This window comes from Vidua chalybeata, chromosome 22, assembly GCF_026979565.1.
Source record: "Vidua chalybeata isolate OUT-0048 chromosome 22, bVidCha1 merged haplotype, whole genome shotgun sequence".
Classification (NCBI taxonomy): Eukaryota; Metazoa; Chordata; class Aves; order Passeriformes; family Viduidae; genus Vidua; species Vidua chalybeata.
In genome coordinates this window covers 1,459,081-1,475,310 of record NC_071551.1, presented here as the reverse complement: position 1 = coordinate 1,475,310, position 16,230 = coordinate 1,459,081, and the positions used below count along the sequence as shown (strand labels likewise).

Sequence of the window (16,230 nt, the reverse complement as noted above, 5' to 3'; positions counted from 1 at the left end):
AGAATCACTGAGGTTGGAAAAGCCCTTTAAAGTCATCCAATCCAACCACTGGCACACTCACCATCGTGTCCCCAAGTGCCACGCGACCGAGGACACCACGAGGCGCTCTGAGCTTTACCATTTAACAACAGTTTGGTTTTTTTTTTCTTTTCTTTTTTTAAAGAACTCCTAGGAGGGGCAGGTTAGGGATCAGTAGTGTAAGTGCTGCGGGGGTGGCAGCTGTCCCCCGGGCTGGCTGTCCCCAGGGTCACTGCATGTAGGCGTAGCGCCAGTCCCCCAGGGGCACGTGCGTCTCCTTGATGGCCTGCGGGGACGTCCAGCGCAGGAGGTAGTGGGGACCCCCGGGCTTGTCATTGGTGCCTGTGGGGGACAGCAGAAAGGGCTGGTGACACCGTGAGGGTGGCAGGGACACGAGGATGGCGACATGGAGGGACAGAGGGCACAGGAGGGACGAAGAGAACAAGGGACACAGAGCACAGGAGGGATGTGGAGGGGTGGGAGGGACACAGGGGACAGGAGGGACACGGAGGATGGACACAGGAGGGACATGGAAGGATGGGAGGGACACAGAGGACAGGAGGGACACGGAAGGACACGGAGCACAGGAGGGACACAGAGGGATGGGAGGGACATGGAGGGACACAGGGGACACAGGGATGGGAGGGACGTGGACACAGAGGATGGGGACATGGAGGGACAAAGGGAACAGGAGGGACAGGGGAGGACAAGGAGTACAGGAGGGACACAGAGGGATGGGAAGGACACTGAGGGACATGGAGGATGGGAGGGACATGGAGCAACAAGAAGGATGGGGACAGGAGGGACACGGAAGGACACGGAGCACAGGAGGGACGCAGAGAGATGGGAGGGACATGGAGGGGTGGGAAGGACACTGAGGATAGGAGGGACACAGGGGACACAGAGGGATGGGAGGGACAGGCAGGGATGGGGACAAGGAGGGACATGGAAGGACAGGAGGGATGGGGACAAGGAGGGACACGAGGGATGCACAGGGACAGGAGGGCTACAGAGGATGGGAGGGACACAGGACAGGAGGGACATGGAAGGATGGGGACAAGAAAGGACATGGAGGGACAGGAGGGACACGGGGGACAGAAGGGACACAGAGGGGAGCTGGGAAGGGCCTGGCCAGCAGCCCTGGTGTCACCTGAGATGCGGGAGCCCCCGAAGGGCTGCTGGGCCACCACGGCCCCCGTGGATTTGTCGTTGATGTAGAAGTTGCCGGCGGCGTGGCGCAGCAGCCTCAGGGACTCCTCGATGGCAGCCCTGGGCAGGGACAGGCACAGCCCTGAGCACCCCCAGCTGCTGCAGAGCCACCAAAGCGGGCACAGAGAGGCTCGGGCCCCCTCCAGAGGGGGTTGGGTCCCCTCGTGCCCAGCTCCAGGCCTCAGGGGTTTCACACACACACAGCTCATGCGTTTTCGCTGCTTTGGGTTTTTTTTTTCCCAGCTTTTTTCTCTATTTACATTTCATGGTTAAAAACCAAAGGTTGTTATCCCTCATTATCCAGGGAAACGTGGCTGCCCCATCCCTGGCAGTGTCCCAGGCCAGGCTGGACGGGGTTTGGAGCACCCTGGGACAGTGGGAGGCGTCCCTGCCCTGCCAGGGGTGGCCCTGGATCAGCTCTAAGGTCCCTCCAGCCCCAACCAGCCCAGAATTCTGTGACCATTTTGGGTGATTCTCTCTGAGGTTACACCACTCTTTGCCCTCCTCCTGCTGAGTGTGCTGTGGGTTCACCCCCCACGTGCTCCAAACATTCCTTTGGGATAATTCCTCACTGGAAAAAAAAAGCTTTCTTGGGCTAAGAACCCCCAAAAAACGAACTAAGCTAAACTTCCAAACCATCCCTTCCCCTCCCTGCAGGAGAGGCAGCAAAAGCAGCACAGGCTGGGTGGGAAATGCTCTTCCCTGCTCTGGAGAGGAGGAAGATCCGTGCCTCACTCCAGCTGGGAAAAGCACCCCCAGCTGCTTTTTGGGGGAATTTTCGGCAATTTGGGGACTCACTTCTCCTGGGCGAAGATCGCCCCCGTGAGGCCGTAGGGGGTGGTGGTGTCGATGAGCTCCAGCACCTCCCTGTAGCGATCCTCGGGGTACACGAACACTGTCAGGATGGGCCCGAAAATCTCCTGGAGCCAACAAACCCCAGACCGTCAGGATCGGCCCCAAAAATGCACACCCCATCAGGATTGGCCCCAAAAAGCCACACACCCCATCAGGATGGGCCACAAAACCCACACAGCCTGTCAGGACTGGCCCCCAAAAATGAACACACCCTGTCAGGATCCACCCCAAAATCTCCTGGAACCCAAAAAACCCACACAGCCTGTCAGGATCAACCCCAAAAAATGCAAACACAACCTCAGGATCAACCCCAAAAAATACACATGCCCTGTCAGGATCAGCCCCAAAATCTCCTGGAGCCAACAAACCAACCAGACCATCAGGACTGGCACCAAAAAATGTACCCACGCTGTCAGGATTGGCCTCAAAACCCACACAGCCTGTCAGGATTGGCCCCAAAATCTCCTGGGGCCCCAAAACCCCACACATCCCGTCAGGATCAGCCCCAAAATGCACACACCCTGTCAGGATCAACCCCAAAAAATGCACACACCCCATCAGAATCCACCCCAAAACACCATACAAACCATCAGGATCGACTCCAAAAACCCATACAAACCATCAGGATTGGCCCCAAAATCTCCTGGAGCCCAGAAATACCACAAACCATCAGGATCAGCCCCAAAAAAACCCATACAAACTGTCAGGATCAGCCCCAAAATCTCCTGGGAATGCAGAAAATGCCACAAGCCGTCAAGATCAACCTCAAAAAACCCACACACCCCATGAGGATTGGCCTGAAAAACCCACACACCCTGTCAGGATCAACCCCAAAATCTCCTGGAGCCCAGAAAGTACCACAAACCATGAGGATCAGCCCCCAAAAAGGTATACAAACCATCAGCATTGGCCCCAAAAAGCCACACAGCCCATGAGGATCTGCCCAAAAATTTCCTGGGAATGCAGAAAATCCCACAAACTGTCAGGATCGGCCCCAAAAAACCCACACAAACCATCAGGATCAACCCCAAAAAACCCATACAAACCATCAGGATTGGCCTCAAAATCTCCTGGGAGCCCAGAAATACCACAAACCATCAGGACTGACCCCAAAAAAACCCATACAAACTGTCAGGATCAGCCCCAAAATCTCCTGGGAATGCAGAAAATGCCACAAGCTGTCAGGATCAACCTCAAAAAATCCACACACCCCACGAGGATCGTCCCGAAAAACCCACACACCCTGTCAGGATCAACCCCAAAATCTCCTGGAGCCCATAGAATGACACCAAGGCATCATTATCAGCCCCAAAAAAACCCCCCACACCATAAGGGGTCAGCCCCAAAAAACCCACACACACTGTGAGGATCAGCCCCAAAAACTGCCCCTGAGCCAAAAAAACCCAATGAGGATTGGCCTGAAAATATCCTGTACAGCCCCAAAACCTGTAGGATCACCCCAAAGAACAAGACATCCCACAAGGATCGGCCCCAAAAGCAACACACCCTGTCAGGATTGCCCCAAAAACTGCCTGTGAGCCCAAAGAGTGACACAAACCCTGAGGATCAGCCCCAAAAATAACAAAACCTGTGAGGATTGGCCCCAAAATCCCCTGGGAGCCCAAAGAATGACAGACCCCATCAGGATTGGCCCTAAAATCTCTTGTGAGCCCAAAAAGCAACACATACAGTGAGGAGGGTCCGAAAAATTTCCAGAGAGCCCAAAGAACACCACAAACCGGGAGGATTGGCCCCAAAAATATCAAAACCTGCCATGATCAGCCCAAAAATCTCCTGTGAGCCCAAAAAACAACACACCCTGTGAGGATCAGCCCCTAAATCTCCCGTGCAGCCCCAAAACCAGCACACCCTGTGAGGATCACCCCAAAGAAGAGCACACAACATCCTGTGAGGATCGGCCCCAAAATTTCCTTTGCAGCCCAAAAATCTCCTGTGAGCTCAAAAACCAACACACCCCGTGAGGATCAACCCCAAAATCTTCTGTTAGCCCAAAGAACAACACACCCCATGAGGATCAACCCCAAATTCTCCCAGGTTGGCCCTAAAATCTTCTGCGAGCCCAAAAATCAACACACTCTGAGGATCAACCCCAAAATCTCCCAGACTGGCCCCAAAATCTCCTGTGAGCCCAAGCCCCGGGATCAGCCCCAGGAAGGAGCAGGTGCTGCCCCACCCCAAAGAGCCCAATCCCAATGCAGGAACCCATTCCCATAGGAGCAGTCTCCAGAGCAGGGATTTGGGATGGGATCCCAGAGTGCCCCACAGGGATTTGGGATGGGGATCACCCCACCCCTTCCTCATGATGGGGTCCCTGCAGGGATTTGGGATGGGGTCCCCCAGGGATTTGGGATGGGGCCCCAGTTGCCCCAGAGGGATTTGGGATGGGGTCCCACAGGGATTTGGGATGGGGTCCCAGTTGCTCCATGGGGATTTGGGATGGCATCCCACGGGGATTTGGGATTCCCCATCTCTCTCATGATGGGGTCCCGGGGGTCCCACAGGGATTTGGTATGGGGATCACCCCACACCTCTCTCATGATGGGGTCCTGGGGTGCCCCACAGGGATTTGGGATGGGGTCCCACGGGGATTTGGGATTCCCCACCTCTCTCATGATGGGGTGCCGGGGGTCCCACAGGGATTTGGGATTGCCCACCTCTCTCATGATGGGGTCCCAGGGGTCCCACAGGGAGTTGGGATGGGGTCCCACAGGGATTTGGGATTGCCCACCTCTCTCATGATGGGGTCCCAGGGGTCCCACAGGGATTTGGGATGGGGTCCCACAGGGATTTGGGATTCCCCACCTCTCTCATGATGGGGTCCCAGTTGCCCCACAGGGATTTGGGATGGGGTCCCAGTTGCCCCACAGGGATTTGGGATGGGTCCCCCCACACCTCTCTCATGATGGGGTCCCGGGGGTCCCACAGGGATTTGGGATTGCCCACCTCTCTCATGATGGGGTCCCAGGGGTCCCACAGGGATTTAGGATGGGGTCCCAGTTGCCCCACAGGGATTTGGGATGGGTCCCCCCACACCTCTCTCATGATGGGGTCCCGGGGGTCCCACAGGGATTTGGGATTGCCCACCTCTCTCATGATGGGGTCCCACAGGGATTTGGGATGGGGTCCCAGTTGCCCCAGAGGGATTTGGGATGGGGTCCCACAGGGATTTGGGATGGGGTCCCAGTTGCTCCATGGGGATTTGGGATGGCATCCCACGGGGATTTGGGATTCCCCATCTCTCTCATGATGGGGTCCCGGGGGTCCCGCAGGGATTTGGTATGGGGATCACCCCACACCTCTCTCATGATGGGGTCCTGGGGTGCCCCACAGGGATTTGGGATTGCCCACCTCTCTCATTATGGGGTCCCGGGGGTCCCTGCTCTCCACGATGCAGGGCTCCACGAAGTAGCCGACGCTGTCATCGCAGCCGCCGCCCGCCAGCACCGTCAGGCTGGGAGAGCTCCGGGCGTGCTCCAGCCACCCCTTGATCCGGGCAAAGGACTGGGGACAGGCACAGGGAACCAGGGGTTGGGGTCTGGAAGGGGGCCCGGGGGTTTAAAAGGGTGGTTTGGGGCTCTGGAAGGGGATTTGGGGGTTTAAAAGGGGCAGTTGGGGGTCCGGAGGGTGTTTGGGGTTTTAAAAGGGGGTGTGGGGGTTTAAAAGGGGGTTTGGGGTGGGAGTTACAGGAAATGAGTGGGTTTGGGGGTCTGGGGGTTTAAAAGGGGGGTTTGGGTCAGGAATTACAGGAAATTAGGGGGTTTGGGGCTCTGGGAGGTGGTTTGGGGGTTTAAAAGGAGGCTTTGGGGGTCTGGAAGGGGGTTTGAGGGTCTTAAAGGAGGTTTGGGGGTTTAGAAGGGGGTCTGGGTCACTCCTCCCAGGACACACCGCTCTCGGTGCCCTACCAGCTCAGGAGGAGGAGGGGGAGCAGGGGATGCCCACAAAACTCTCAAGGCGAGGACAATTTCTGGGGGAAATTCCCCCCTTTTCACAAGCAGGGCACACAACGCTCAGCTGCCAGCCAGCTCCAGCTGATCCCTGTCCCCATTCCTGCAGCAAACCCCAGCCTGGGGCCGCTCCGGGCTCACCTGGATCCCTGTCCCCACCTGTGCAGCAAACCCCAGCCTGGGGCCGCTCCGGGCTCACCTGGATCCCTGTCCCCACCTGTGCAGCAAACCCCAGCCTGGGGCCGCTCCGGGCTCACCTTGTCATCGATCACCGCCGAGAAGAACGTCCCGAAGTCCTGGGTGGGCTGCGGGAGGCAGAAGGGAGGGGATGAGAGCACACCCTGCACCCCAGAGCTCCCTCAGGAGCAGGGGCAGCTACAACTCCCCCAAAAACCCTTCCCCGTGTCCCGGGAGGTCCCGTTCTGCGGGAAGAGGCGGCCCAGCCCTCCCTGCAGAGCGGCTACAAGTTAATTTCTAATCACGGCCAGGAGCTGCGGGGAGGTGGGGGGGGAGCGGGCGGGGATGAAAAGCTCGGTTCAATGGGAATTAGCAGCCAGTTCCCGCAGCCCCTAATCCCATCAGCCTCCCGCTGAGCCGCAAAGCCCTTCAGCAGCCCGGCAGCTCGGCTCACATCTCCCACTTTGATCTTCCCGTGCTCCTCCAGCAGCTTCTCTTTGATGTGGGGCCACAGCGAGGCCGGCGCGTAGAGCCGGGAGCAGGCGGAGCATTTCTGCCCGCCGAACTCGAAGGCCGAGCGCAGGGTCCCGTTCACGGCGCTGCCCACGTCCGCCGAGCTGTGCACCACGTGGAAGTTCTTCCCTCCGCACTCTGCGCGGGGAAAAGGGCAGCGGAGGAGCTGGCACGGTGGGGCGGCTCCCAAAATGTGCCTGGGGCTCTCCCCGCCCGGCTGGGGTTCCGAGGGGAGCTGATGCCTTTTCTATGTTCCGTGTGTTTGTAACCCTGCGGTTCTGTAGTGCACAACTCCAAACTCCACACGCAGGGTCAGCTGCTGCTCTCCCGTTTTGGGCAGACACAACAATTCCTCTCCAGGCCTGGCAATCCAGGACACCTCACTGCCTCAGGCCCGAGAAAATCAACAAAAGGGACATGGGGGGAGCAAGCTCGGGGTAAATGACTTCATTAGCTGAAGCTGGAACTGGAGGATTAACCCCCAATATGCAAATGGACCGGAGTTACCAAAGTGAGAAAACCCGTGAGCCGTGGTCCATTTTTGGATGTAGCCCCTGCCTGAGCTGTACCTGAAGGCCTTTCAATAAATACAAGCACTTTTTATTCCCTTAATTTTGTCCGGCCTCTGTTTTTAGACAGCCCCAAAAGGCATCAGGACAGGGAGAGCCGTGACCCCAGGAGCACAACCCTGGAGCAGGCAGATTAAACCCCTGGAAAAGGAACCAACCTCACTTCCCAGACTTTGGGACTCCAAAGTGGGGTCCAACCACCACCTCCCACCCAAGTGCCAGCTCCGCACCCCAAAATCCCACCCCGTGCCACTCCCACAGCTCAGAATATCCAGCGATTTCCTGCACCCTCTGCCCACGGGGATGGGAACGCTGCCCCTCTCCTCCCCAGGCAGAGGAGGAGCTGCCCCCTGAATCCCCCAGAAAGGTGCAGGGGAGGCCGGTACCTCCAGCCAGGCGTGGGAAATTGCGGTAGCGGTCCAGGTTCTCCGAGACCTGCTTCCAGAGCCGCCTGAAGGTCCTGGAACAGGAGGGAGGAGCTGCTCAGGGCACGCCTGGCTCGGCACACAGGGGGATATGACCTGGTGGGAAAACCCCTGAAAGAGGGATGAGAAATCCCCCAAAAAAGGGGTGCCCCGATGAGAAATCCCCTAAGGAAAGGGGTGTCCCGATGGGAAACCCCCAAAAAATGGATGCTCCGATGGGGAGCCCCCACAAAAGAGGGATGGGAAATCCCCCAAAAAAGGGATGCCCTGATGGGAAACCCCCCCAAATTTTTTGGGGGGATGCCTCAATGGGAAACCCTCCAAAAAAAGGGATGCCCCAGTGGGAAACCCCCCAAAAAATGGATGCTCCGATGGGAATCCCACAAAAAAGAGGGATGGGCAATCCCCCCAAAAAAGGGATGCCCTGATGGGAAACGCCCCCAAAAAAGGGATGCCCCAATGGGAAATCCTCCAAAAAAAGGGATGCCCTGATGGGAAATCACCCAAAAACAGGATGCCCTGCACAGGAAAGTGGGACTGGGAGCACAGGTACCAAACAAAGGCTCCACAGAGCAGCTCCACGGCTTTAAAAATAAACTGTTACAGGGAAGGGCACGGAGTGAACATCCAGAAGTTTCTGTTCCTCCCCTTTCCCCCCTTCCCTTCAGGCCTCACTGTGACAAACCCCTCGGCTGGAAAACAATAAAAATGGAAATGGCCTCGCAGCAGGAGCTCAGCTCTGAGCTCCCCACCTGCTCACCCAAGCGTGGCCTGGCCCTGGGGAGGGGTCCCTGCAGGGGCTGTCAGACCCTGGGACCCCTCAGCACCTCTGACACCCCATGGGACACAGCCAGAGCTCGGGGGTCAAACTAAACCCACCTGGGAGGCAAACCCACCTGGGGAGCAAAGCAAACCCACCTGCAGCATCCCTGGAAGTGTCACTGCCACTCTGGCTGTTCCTGTGCCCCAAGTTCAGCCCTGGAGCTAAAACCACTCCCCCCCAGCACCAACACCCAGCTCAGACCCTTTTTGTCACCACTTTGAACCCCCTATTTGATATAACCCCGCCACCACCTCCTGCCAGCACCATTCCAAGGGCCACCAGAGGAGCCCCCAGCCCCCTCCCCCATCCCCAACCTACGGCACGCTGCCGGTGAAGTTGAGGCCACAGAAGTGCTCGGAGCTGGTGACGGTGTCCCCAAACTCGGGGCCGTCCGAGGGCACGAACTGCACCACGTTCGGGGGCAGCCCTGCCTCCAGCAGGATCTTGTAGACGGCGTAGCTGGAGAGCAGGGCTGTGTCACTGGGCTTCCACAGCACCACGTTCCCCTGGGGGCAGGAGAACACCTCGTCAGGGACGTCTGAATTCCCTGGAAAGCTGTCCTGGAGCAGTGGCACCTCACGGGGACACTTTTTTCTTTTCTGTGTTCCCCATTATTCCATATATTCTTCACACACCTACGTGTAGCTCTGTTGCCTGTTGGATTAGTGACTACATTTCCCAGTACTTTTCCATGGCCTTTCCCTAGGCACAAAGACAAAAATCCCAGAGCTCCAAGCCCCAGGGGATACAAGGCCCCAGTGCTGTCTTGGCTCTTCCTGGGAACCAAGGATGAGAACAACTCTTTGGGATATTTCACGGGCAGAGCACAGCCAAGTGCTGAGGGGGCACTCCAGACCTGGGGGGAACTGCATCACCACTTGTCCTCACAATTGGTGCCTTTTATCAATTATGCTAATTTCCTAAAACCTATAAAAATGCCCTCATCCCTGTAGGGGTGGGCTTTTGTAGACATCTTTCCATAACTGCCCCTGAAAGCCTTCAAATAAAGATCTGCTCTTGTATTACCTCCTTACAAAAACGATCCTGAGTTTCCTTTCCAGGTTGGGAAAAAGGCAACAGCACCTTCACCCCAGCACTGTTTGGGCAGGACTGGGTGTGCCCTGCTCAGCTGAGGGCACAAATCCTCCCCTTTTCTCTCACCAGGCGGCTGTGCCAGCCTTCCACTCCCTCCTTTCCAGGGCTGAGCTCTGCCTTCCCCAAGAAGAGCTGGAAACACAGCCCTGGTTCCTGCCTCAGGACACAGGAACGTGCTCCCGGTGTCACCAGGCCCTGGCTCCTGCCTCGGGACACAGGAATGTGCTCCCGGTGTCACCAGGCCCTGGTTCCTGCCTCAGGACACAGGAATGTGCTCCCGGTGTCACCAGGCCCTGGCTCCTGCCTCAGGACACAGGAACGTGCTCCCGGTGTCACCAGGCCCTGGTTCCTGCCTCAGGACACAGGAATGTGCTCCCGGTGTCACCAGGCCCTGGTTCCTGCCTCAGGACACAGGAATGTGCTCCCGGTGTCACCAGGCCCTGGCTCCTGCCTCGGGACACAGGAATGTGCTCCCGGTGTCACCAGCGCTGCCACCACCGGCCCTGGGCAGGGCCAGCAGGTGTTTGTGCCAGGCAGGGCAGTGAAACCAAACCTCCTGCCTGGATGAACCAGGCACAAACAGCATGAGGGGCCAGAGAACTCCCCTGGTGCCACCCCCTTGGCCCCGTGCCACCCCCGCCCCTTGGCCCCACGGTCACTCCCTGTGACTGCCCTGTGTCCCTGTCACACGGCTCAGCTCCCCTGCACAGGGTCACAGCCCCGGGAGGGCTGGACAGGGAGTTCTGGACTCCTGTCTCCTGCTGTCCAGGGATTTGTTCCGCAGGAAAAGCTCCCCCTGGGCCCCTCCAATTGCTCTGCTCCAAACAGGGACAGAAATAAAGCACAGAACCTGCAGGCAGCTGGGGAATCCAGGCCAGGGGCAGACACAGCATTCCCAGCCTGGGCTGCTCTGATCCCAAGGAAATCCCGTTCCCAGGACTGACTGCATGGACCTCTGCAGTGTCTAATCCCCCGTGGTGACAGAAACACTGGGGCTCTAATTAACATTCCCCTGTTAGGCAGCATTTTTGCTGGGGCTCTAATTAACATTCCCCTATTAGGCAGCGTTTTCCCCTAACTTTAATTCCAGGTGCCCCCTGCTGCCGAGCTTTCCAAGGCACCTGCTGATGTACTGCTGCCTTCTGCTCCCGGCCCAGGGCAGGGGATCCCATGCCCCTGCAGCATCCCGTGGGAATTCACTGTCCCACCGAGCAGGGGGAGCTGGATGAGCCATGGGATGTCCCCAGTTGTCACCCAGAGCTGCCAGCACGGGTTTGTCCCGTCCCAGCAGGGCTCACCCGCTCTGGTTTGAGCTCATTGCCAGATTCCCAAAGCCAAGGGTGTCCCCCAGGTCCTGGGGTGGGAGGAAGGGACCTCTCTCTCCACAAATCTTCCCAGCTCCATGGTGGCTTCACCCTCGCCCTGTCCCCCCATTCCTGCCCTAGTGACAGGTTCAAATGCTTTACTCAAATATGGCTTTAAATGTGATGTTCCCAAATTAAAAGCTCCCCAGCCTCTTTGGGGCCAGCTGGAAATCTGAGCCTAATTAGCAAAGACCTGAGGACAATTGTTGGTTTTTTTTCTTTCCCAGTACAACAATAAATTAATTATTCCTGGCCCAAATTCACCAGGTTATTACAGCCTCTCCCCAAATTCCACCCTGCAGAGGCAGGAGCTCCTGTGCTCCATGGGCTGGGACACAAATGGGAATGTGCAGAAATGCTTTTAACCAATACTTTGATTATTTTTTTTTGGATATTTCTTCAGACCTTCTGGGCTCTCCTGTCTGCCAGTTTGGTGCTAAATGGCAGAGCCATGGCCTGCCCTTGCCTTTCTTGGCCCTGCTCCCAAAAAGTGTCATCCCAGAAGAATCTGAGCAGCTACAAACTGGTTACACTTTCATGTCCCGACAGCTCCCCGAGCCCAGGTAGGAAATCAAACCCCTGCTGTGTTAATTCCCAGATGCCAAACCCAGCCTGGGAAGGAAAAGACACCTTGCTTCAGAACAAAAGCCCCAGAAGGGCAGGTCTGGGCAGTGTGTGCCTTCCCAGCACTTCCCCCATCACACTGGAAATCCAGGCACCGGGGTGCCTAAATTAAAGCCTAAATGCTGATTGGGTCAAGGGGTCCAACAGGCCCCAGGTGTGTCTGTGGAACAGCCCCAGCGAGGCCAGGCTCCCTCCTTGCCCACCCCAGCCCAGCTGAACCCGAGAGCTGGGATCCCTCTCCCAGCCTTTCCCTGTCCTGTCCCCCTGCCCTGTCCCATCCCCCCATCCTGTGACCCTGCCCTGGCCCCCTGCCCTGCCTCCCTGTTCTGTCCCCCGTCCTGTGACCCTGTCCCCCTATCCTGTCCTCCTGTCCCCCTGTCCTAGCCCCTTGTCCTGTCCTACCCCCCTGCCCTGTCCCATCCTGCTCCTCTGCCCTGTCCCCCTGTCCTGCCCCCCTCTGCCCCAGGACTCACCATCAGCGCCGGAGCCCCCGCCAGGTTCCCCCCGATGGCCGTGAAGTTGAAGGGGGACACGGCAGCCACGAAGCCCTGCGGAGGCACAGGGAGAAGGGACCTTTGGGAGCCTCCCATCCCCAGAGGGACCCGCGTGGGGCACGGGGGCCCAGCTCACCTCCAGCCCCCGGTAGACCATGGAGTTGGTGCTGATGTCCACGCTGAGGGGCTGGCTCTGCTCCAGCTCCAGTGCGTACTTGGCGTTGAAGCGGAAGAAGTCGATGAGCTCGGCGGCGGCGTCGATCTCCGCCTGGATCACGGTCTTGCCCTGCAGGGAGAGGGAAGGGAAGGGGGAATGCAGCAATGGTGCACAGGGGAATGCAGCAATGGTGCATGGGGGAATGGTGCAGTGCTGGCTGTGGGGTGCCCCTTGTGAGCTCAGCTCCCAAAGATGGGGCCTCCTGCGCAGCCTCACGCTGATCCTGCTCCCAGGTGCAGTAAGGAGTGAGGATCACCCTGGGTCCCCTCACAGAGCACCTCCAGCCATTCCCACTGCCAAAAACCACCCTGGCAGCCCCTCCTGCCCTGCTCAGCCCAGCTTCTCCAGCACCCCTGTCTTAGGCTGGAAATGGGGCTGTGTGTTCTATTCCAGTCTGTCAGAGCTGGGGCAGTTCTCTTCTGTTCATTGGGCACTTTTCTTTATCTCTTCCACAAACCAATCCTCCCTCCTGAAGATATCTTCTGTTAATGGGCCATTAATTATTAATTATCTTCTGTTCATGGGCCAGTGAGTGTCACTGCACAGCTGATAAAATTCCATCATCCCATGGGAGATGCTCTGCCCAGGGGGAGGAGCCAAGCATTCCTACCTGGATACAATCTGAGATTTTGGGACACCACAGTAGCCTTCTCCACTGCATTCCCAGAGGAAGCCCAGGCCCATCTCCAGCAGCCCTGGAGCTTCAGAGGAAAACTCGACCCCTGTCCAGGATCCCTGCTCCAGCAGAAGCATAGCTGGCACTGCAGGAGGGCTGAGCCACCATGGAATGGGACTGTGCCACCACCCTGACCCACAGGATGCCAGGGCCTGGTCTGACTCTTTCAGTAGGTTTATTTTTTTTTTTTTTGTACTATTACATTTGGTTTTTTAGTTTTTCTAATAAAGAACTGTTATTCCTATTCCCATATCTTTGCCTGAGAGCCCCTTTAATTTCAAAATGGTAACAATTCAGAGGGAGGGGGTTTACATTTCCCATTTCAGAGGAGGCTCCTGCCTTCCTCAGCAGACACCTGGCTGTTCAAACCAGGACAACCCCTACCTGCCCCACCATGGTCTTGGCCAGCACTTCTGCTCGCCGCGGGCCGCTCAACATGTCAGCCGCCTTCAGGAAGATCTGGGCCCGGTCCTGCACAGGCTTCAGGTCCCATTCCTTCCTTGCTGCCAAGGCAGCGTTAATGGCTTTGTTAATGAGCTCCTGTGGAGGCAAAGGGGAAAAGGCAGCAAGGAGGAGCCTCCCCGGGTTCCTCCCCACCCCCAGGTCACAGGGAAAAGCGAGGGGTCACCCACCACAGGCACAGACCACTGGTGCCATCACAACCCCAAATCTGCAGCTCCTGGTGGGTTTGTTCCAGGATCCCTGGGGCTTGGAAAGGCTCCTGGAGCCTCCCTGCTCACAAAGTGTGTTTCACTTGCTAAACCAAGGCCAAGCACTGCTGCTTCCCCAAAAACAGCCAGGAAGAGGGTGACAGACAGGTGCACTCACCTTGCTGGCATAGCAGTATTTGGCCACCTTGTGTGCATGGTTAAAGGGCTGGGAAGAGAAGGAGAGAGAGGCTCTGTAGGAACCAGTCCCAGGATCCTCCTGCAGGGACCCCCCTGCTCTGTTCTCCCCCATTTAATGAGAACCCCCCGACTCACCGAGAGCTGGTACCTCACCGTGGGGGTCCACACCTCCTCCCCCCCGATGACACACGGGATGTCCTCGGTCTTGCCCTTCAGGTCAGCGAGGGCCTGGCAGAGAGGAGAACGCGGTGGGAGCAGCTCCCACCCCATCCAGCTGCCCTCTATCCCCCTTCCCACGGGCAGAGGGAACTGGGAACAGGCTCCGGGCATGGGCTGCCCACAGGAAGCACAGCTGTGCCCACGGGGAAGGAGCAGGAGCTGGGCACGATGGGCTTCTCACACCAAAGAGAGACTGGGGCTGCTCTGCAGCACAGCTCGGGGCCCTCCCAGCCCCAAAAATCCCCAAATCCTGGCACTGGTACCTTCTGGAGCGCCGCTCGCTCGGGGCTCCCCGGCTTGAACTCCAGGATGGGCTCGTTGGTCACCTGGATGGCCGGGCGGTGCTGCCATCTCCGCCTACGCCGGGGGCAGGACAGGAACCGCTGGAATCCCGCCGTTCCCTCCTTCCCCAGCACCGTGGGGACACCTCGGTCCCAGGGACACCTCGGTCCCAGGCTGCCCCCCCAAACCAGCCCCTGCTCCATCTCTCCCGCTGGGTGGGGATGCCAGAGCTGGCAGCCAATGAAACATAAATTTTAAGCGATTTAGAGATTTTAGAGGAGCTAAGATTTTAGTTAGAGAGAAGTCTTACTAGAGTTAATTAAAATAAATGAGTAGGCCTTGATGAAGTTAAGAGTTAGTAGTTAACTGATAATTGATTGCTTGTCAACACAATGTTTAGTTAGCTGGGTTTATAATGGAGAATATAGAAACTGACAAACAGCTTTTAGGAACATAAGACAATTGTGGGCCTCCTCTGCTCTGAAACCAATTGAAGACAGGGAATGGGAGTTCTACCAAGGTTCATTTGTCATATTTGCATTGAAAAGGTAGAAAGGTCAGAATGAGGAAGACTTCATTTACTTCCTCATTTTGGGACCCCTCCCCATGAAAGGGACCACCGACCCATTTCAAGGAACAAACTACACATGCTTAATAGCTTTGGGAATGATTAGCATACGAAGTGAGGAATGGGATGTACTAAATTATGAATATATGTTTGTATTTTTGGTATTCAATACTTTTATGGATAAAAGGACTCTGTAATCATTTGAAAGGTGCAGTGTGTATTTGGGAGCTATCCCGCACGCTGCCTGGCGTCGCAATAAACATACACTTTCTAACTTTAAACTGTTAGAGAGTTTTTGTCCGTCACCGTTGGGTATCGGTACTAGATCAATATCCATATTTCTTTAATAAATCACCAAGCCCGGCCCTGGCCCCCAGCCCACCACTCCTCTCTCGCTCAGGAAAAAGCGCTGGAAAAGGCGTTTTTAAGGACCAAGGCACAGGGTGAGCTCCGGGCTGCTGCAACATCCCAGCGCTCCGCCGGCTCCCGGCAGAGTCCAGGGGGCAGAAGCCGGACGGGCACCCCGCAGTGCCCAGCCGGACCTTGGCAGTGCCCAGCCCCACATGCAGGCCACATCGTGCAGCTCGGCGACAACGCCCGAAAAAAGGGGGAAATGGGAGAAAAAGGAGGGGGAAATGAGGGGAAAGGGGGAAAAACGAGGGGGAAAAGAGGAAAAACGAGGGGGAAAAGGGGGAAAAACGCGGGGGAAAAGGGGAAAAACGAGGGGGAAAACGAGGGGGAAAGGGGGAGAAAAAAGAGAAAGCAAGACGAAAAGGAGAAGACAAGGGAGAAAGGGGGGAAGCAAGGGGGTAAAGGAGGAAAACCAGGAGAAAGCAGTGGAAAAGAGGTAAAAACAAGGGTAAAGGGGAAAAGAAGGGGTAAACTGTGGAAAACGGGTAAAAACTGAGGGGAAAGGGGAAAACCAAGGGAAAAACGAGGGAAACAAGGGCAAAAAAAGGAGGAAGGAGGGCAGAACAAGGGGGACTAAGGGCTGGCAGCGGGATGGTTCCCGGGGATGTCAGGGGCGGCAGCGGGAAGGGAAGGGAAGGGAAGGGAAGGGAAGGGAGGGAAGGGAAGGGAAGGGAAGGGAAGGACCCGCACTCACCCGCAGTCCCTCAGCGCCCGCAGCCGCCGCCACATCCCGGCCCCGCCGCGCTCCCGGCCCGCGGCCGCCACCACCCACCGCGCGGGGGGAGGGGGGGGCGGGGAGGAGACACAACCATCGATTAATTAATAAATTAATAAAAGCCCGGGGGCGGCGGTCTGGAGGAGCGGCCCCGCGCCCGCCG

At 57.3% G+C, this 16,230-nt stretch overlaps 1 protein-coding gene across 1 annotated transcript; it reads right to left on the bottom strand.

The window, feature by feature from the left end:
• Positions 1-8: 8 nt before the first annotated feature.
• On the bottom strand, positions 9-16,148 carry ALDH4A1 (aldehyde dehydrogenase 4 family member A1). The gene is made up of 15 exons (XM_053962837.1): positions 16,047-16,148; positions 14,355-14,448; positions 14,008-14,100; positions 13,853-13,900; positions 13,409-13,564; positions 12,268-12,417; positions 12,111-12,185; positions 8,873-9,060; positions 7,693-7,766; positions 6,679-6,875; positions 6,305-6,352; positions 5,452-5,604; positions 2,026-2,147; positions 1,169-1,287; positions 9-360 (listed from the first exon to the last, which is right to left on the bottom strand). Exons 1-15 carry the CDS (start codon positions 16,079-16,081, stop codon positions 248-250), a joined length of 1,665 nt encoding a protein of 554 aa, XP_053818812.1. The 5' UTR covers positions 16,082-16,148; the 3' UTR covers positions 9-247.
• Between the last annotated feature and the right edge of the window lie 82 nt (positions 16,149-16,230).

Bases quoted from the DNA above. Each gene is read 5' to 3' on its own strand.
- ALDH4A1 (XM_053962837.1), bottom strand. From the start codon at position 16,081: ATGTGGCGGCGGCTGCGGGCGCTGAGGGACTGCGG. The intron at 14,101-14,354 runs GTACCAGTGCCA...CCTCTCTGCCAG, and splicing joins AGCGAGCGGCGCTCCAGAAG to GCCCTCGCTGACCTGAAGGG. The intron at 361-1,168 runs GTGACACCAGGG...TGTCCCCCACAG, and splicing joins CGGGGGCTCCCGCATCTCAG to GCACCAATGACAAGCCCGGG.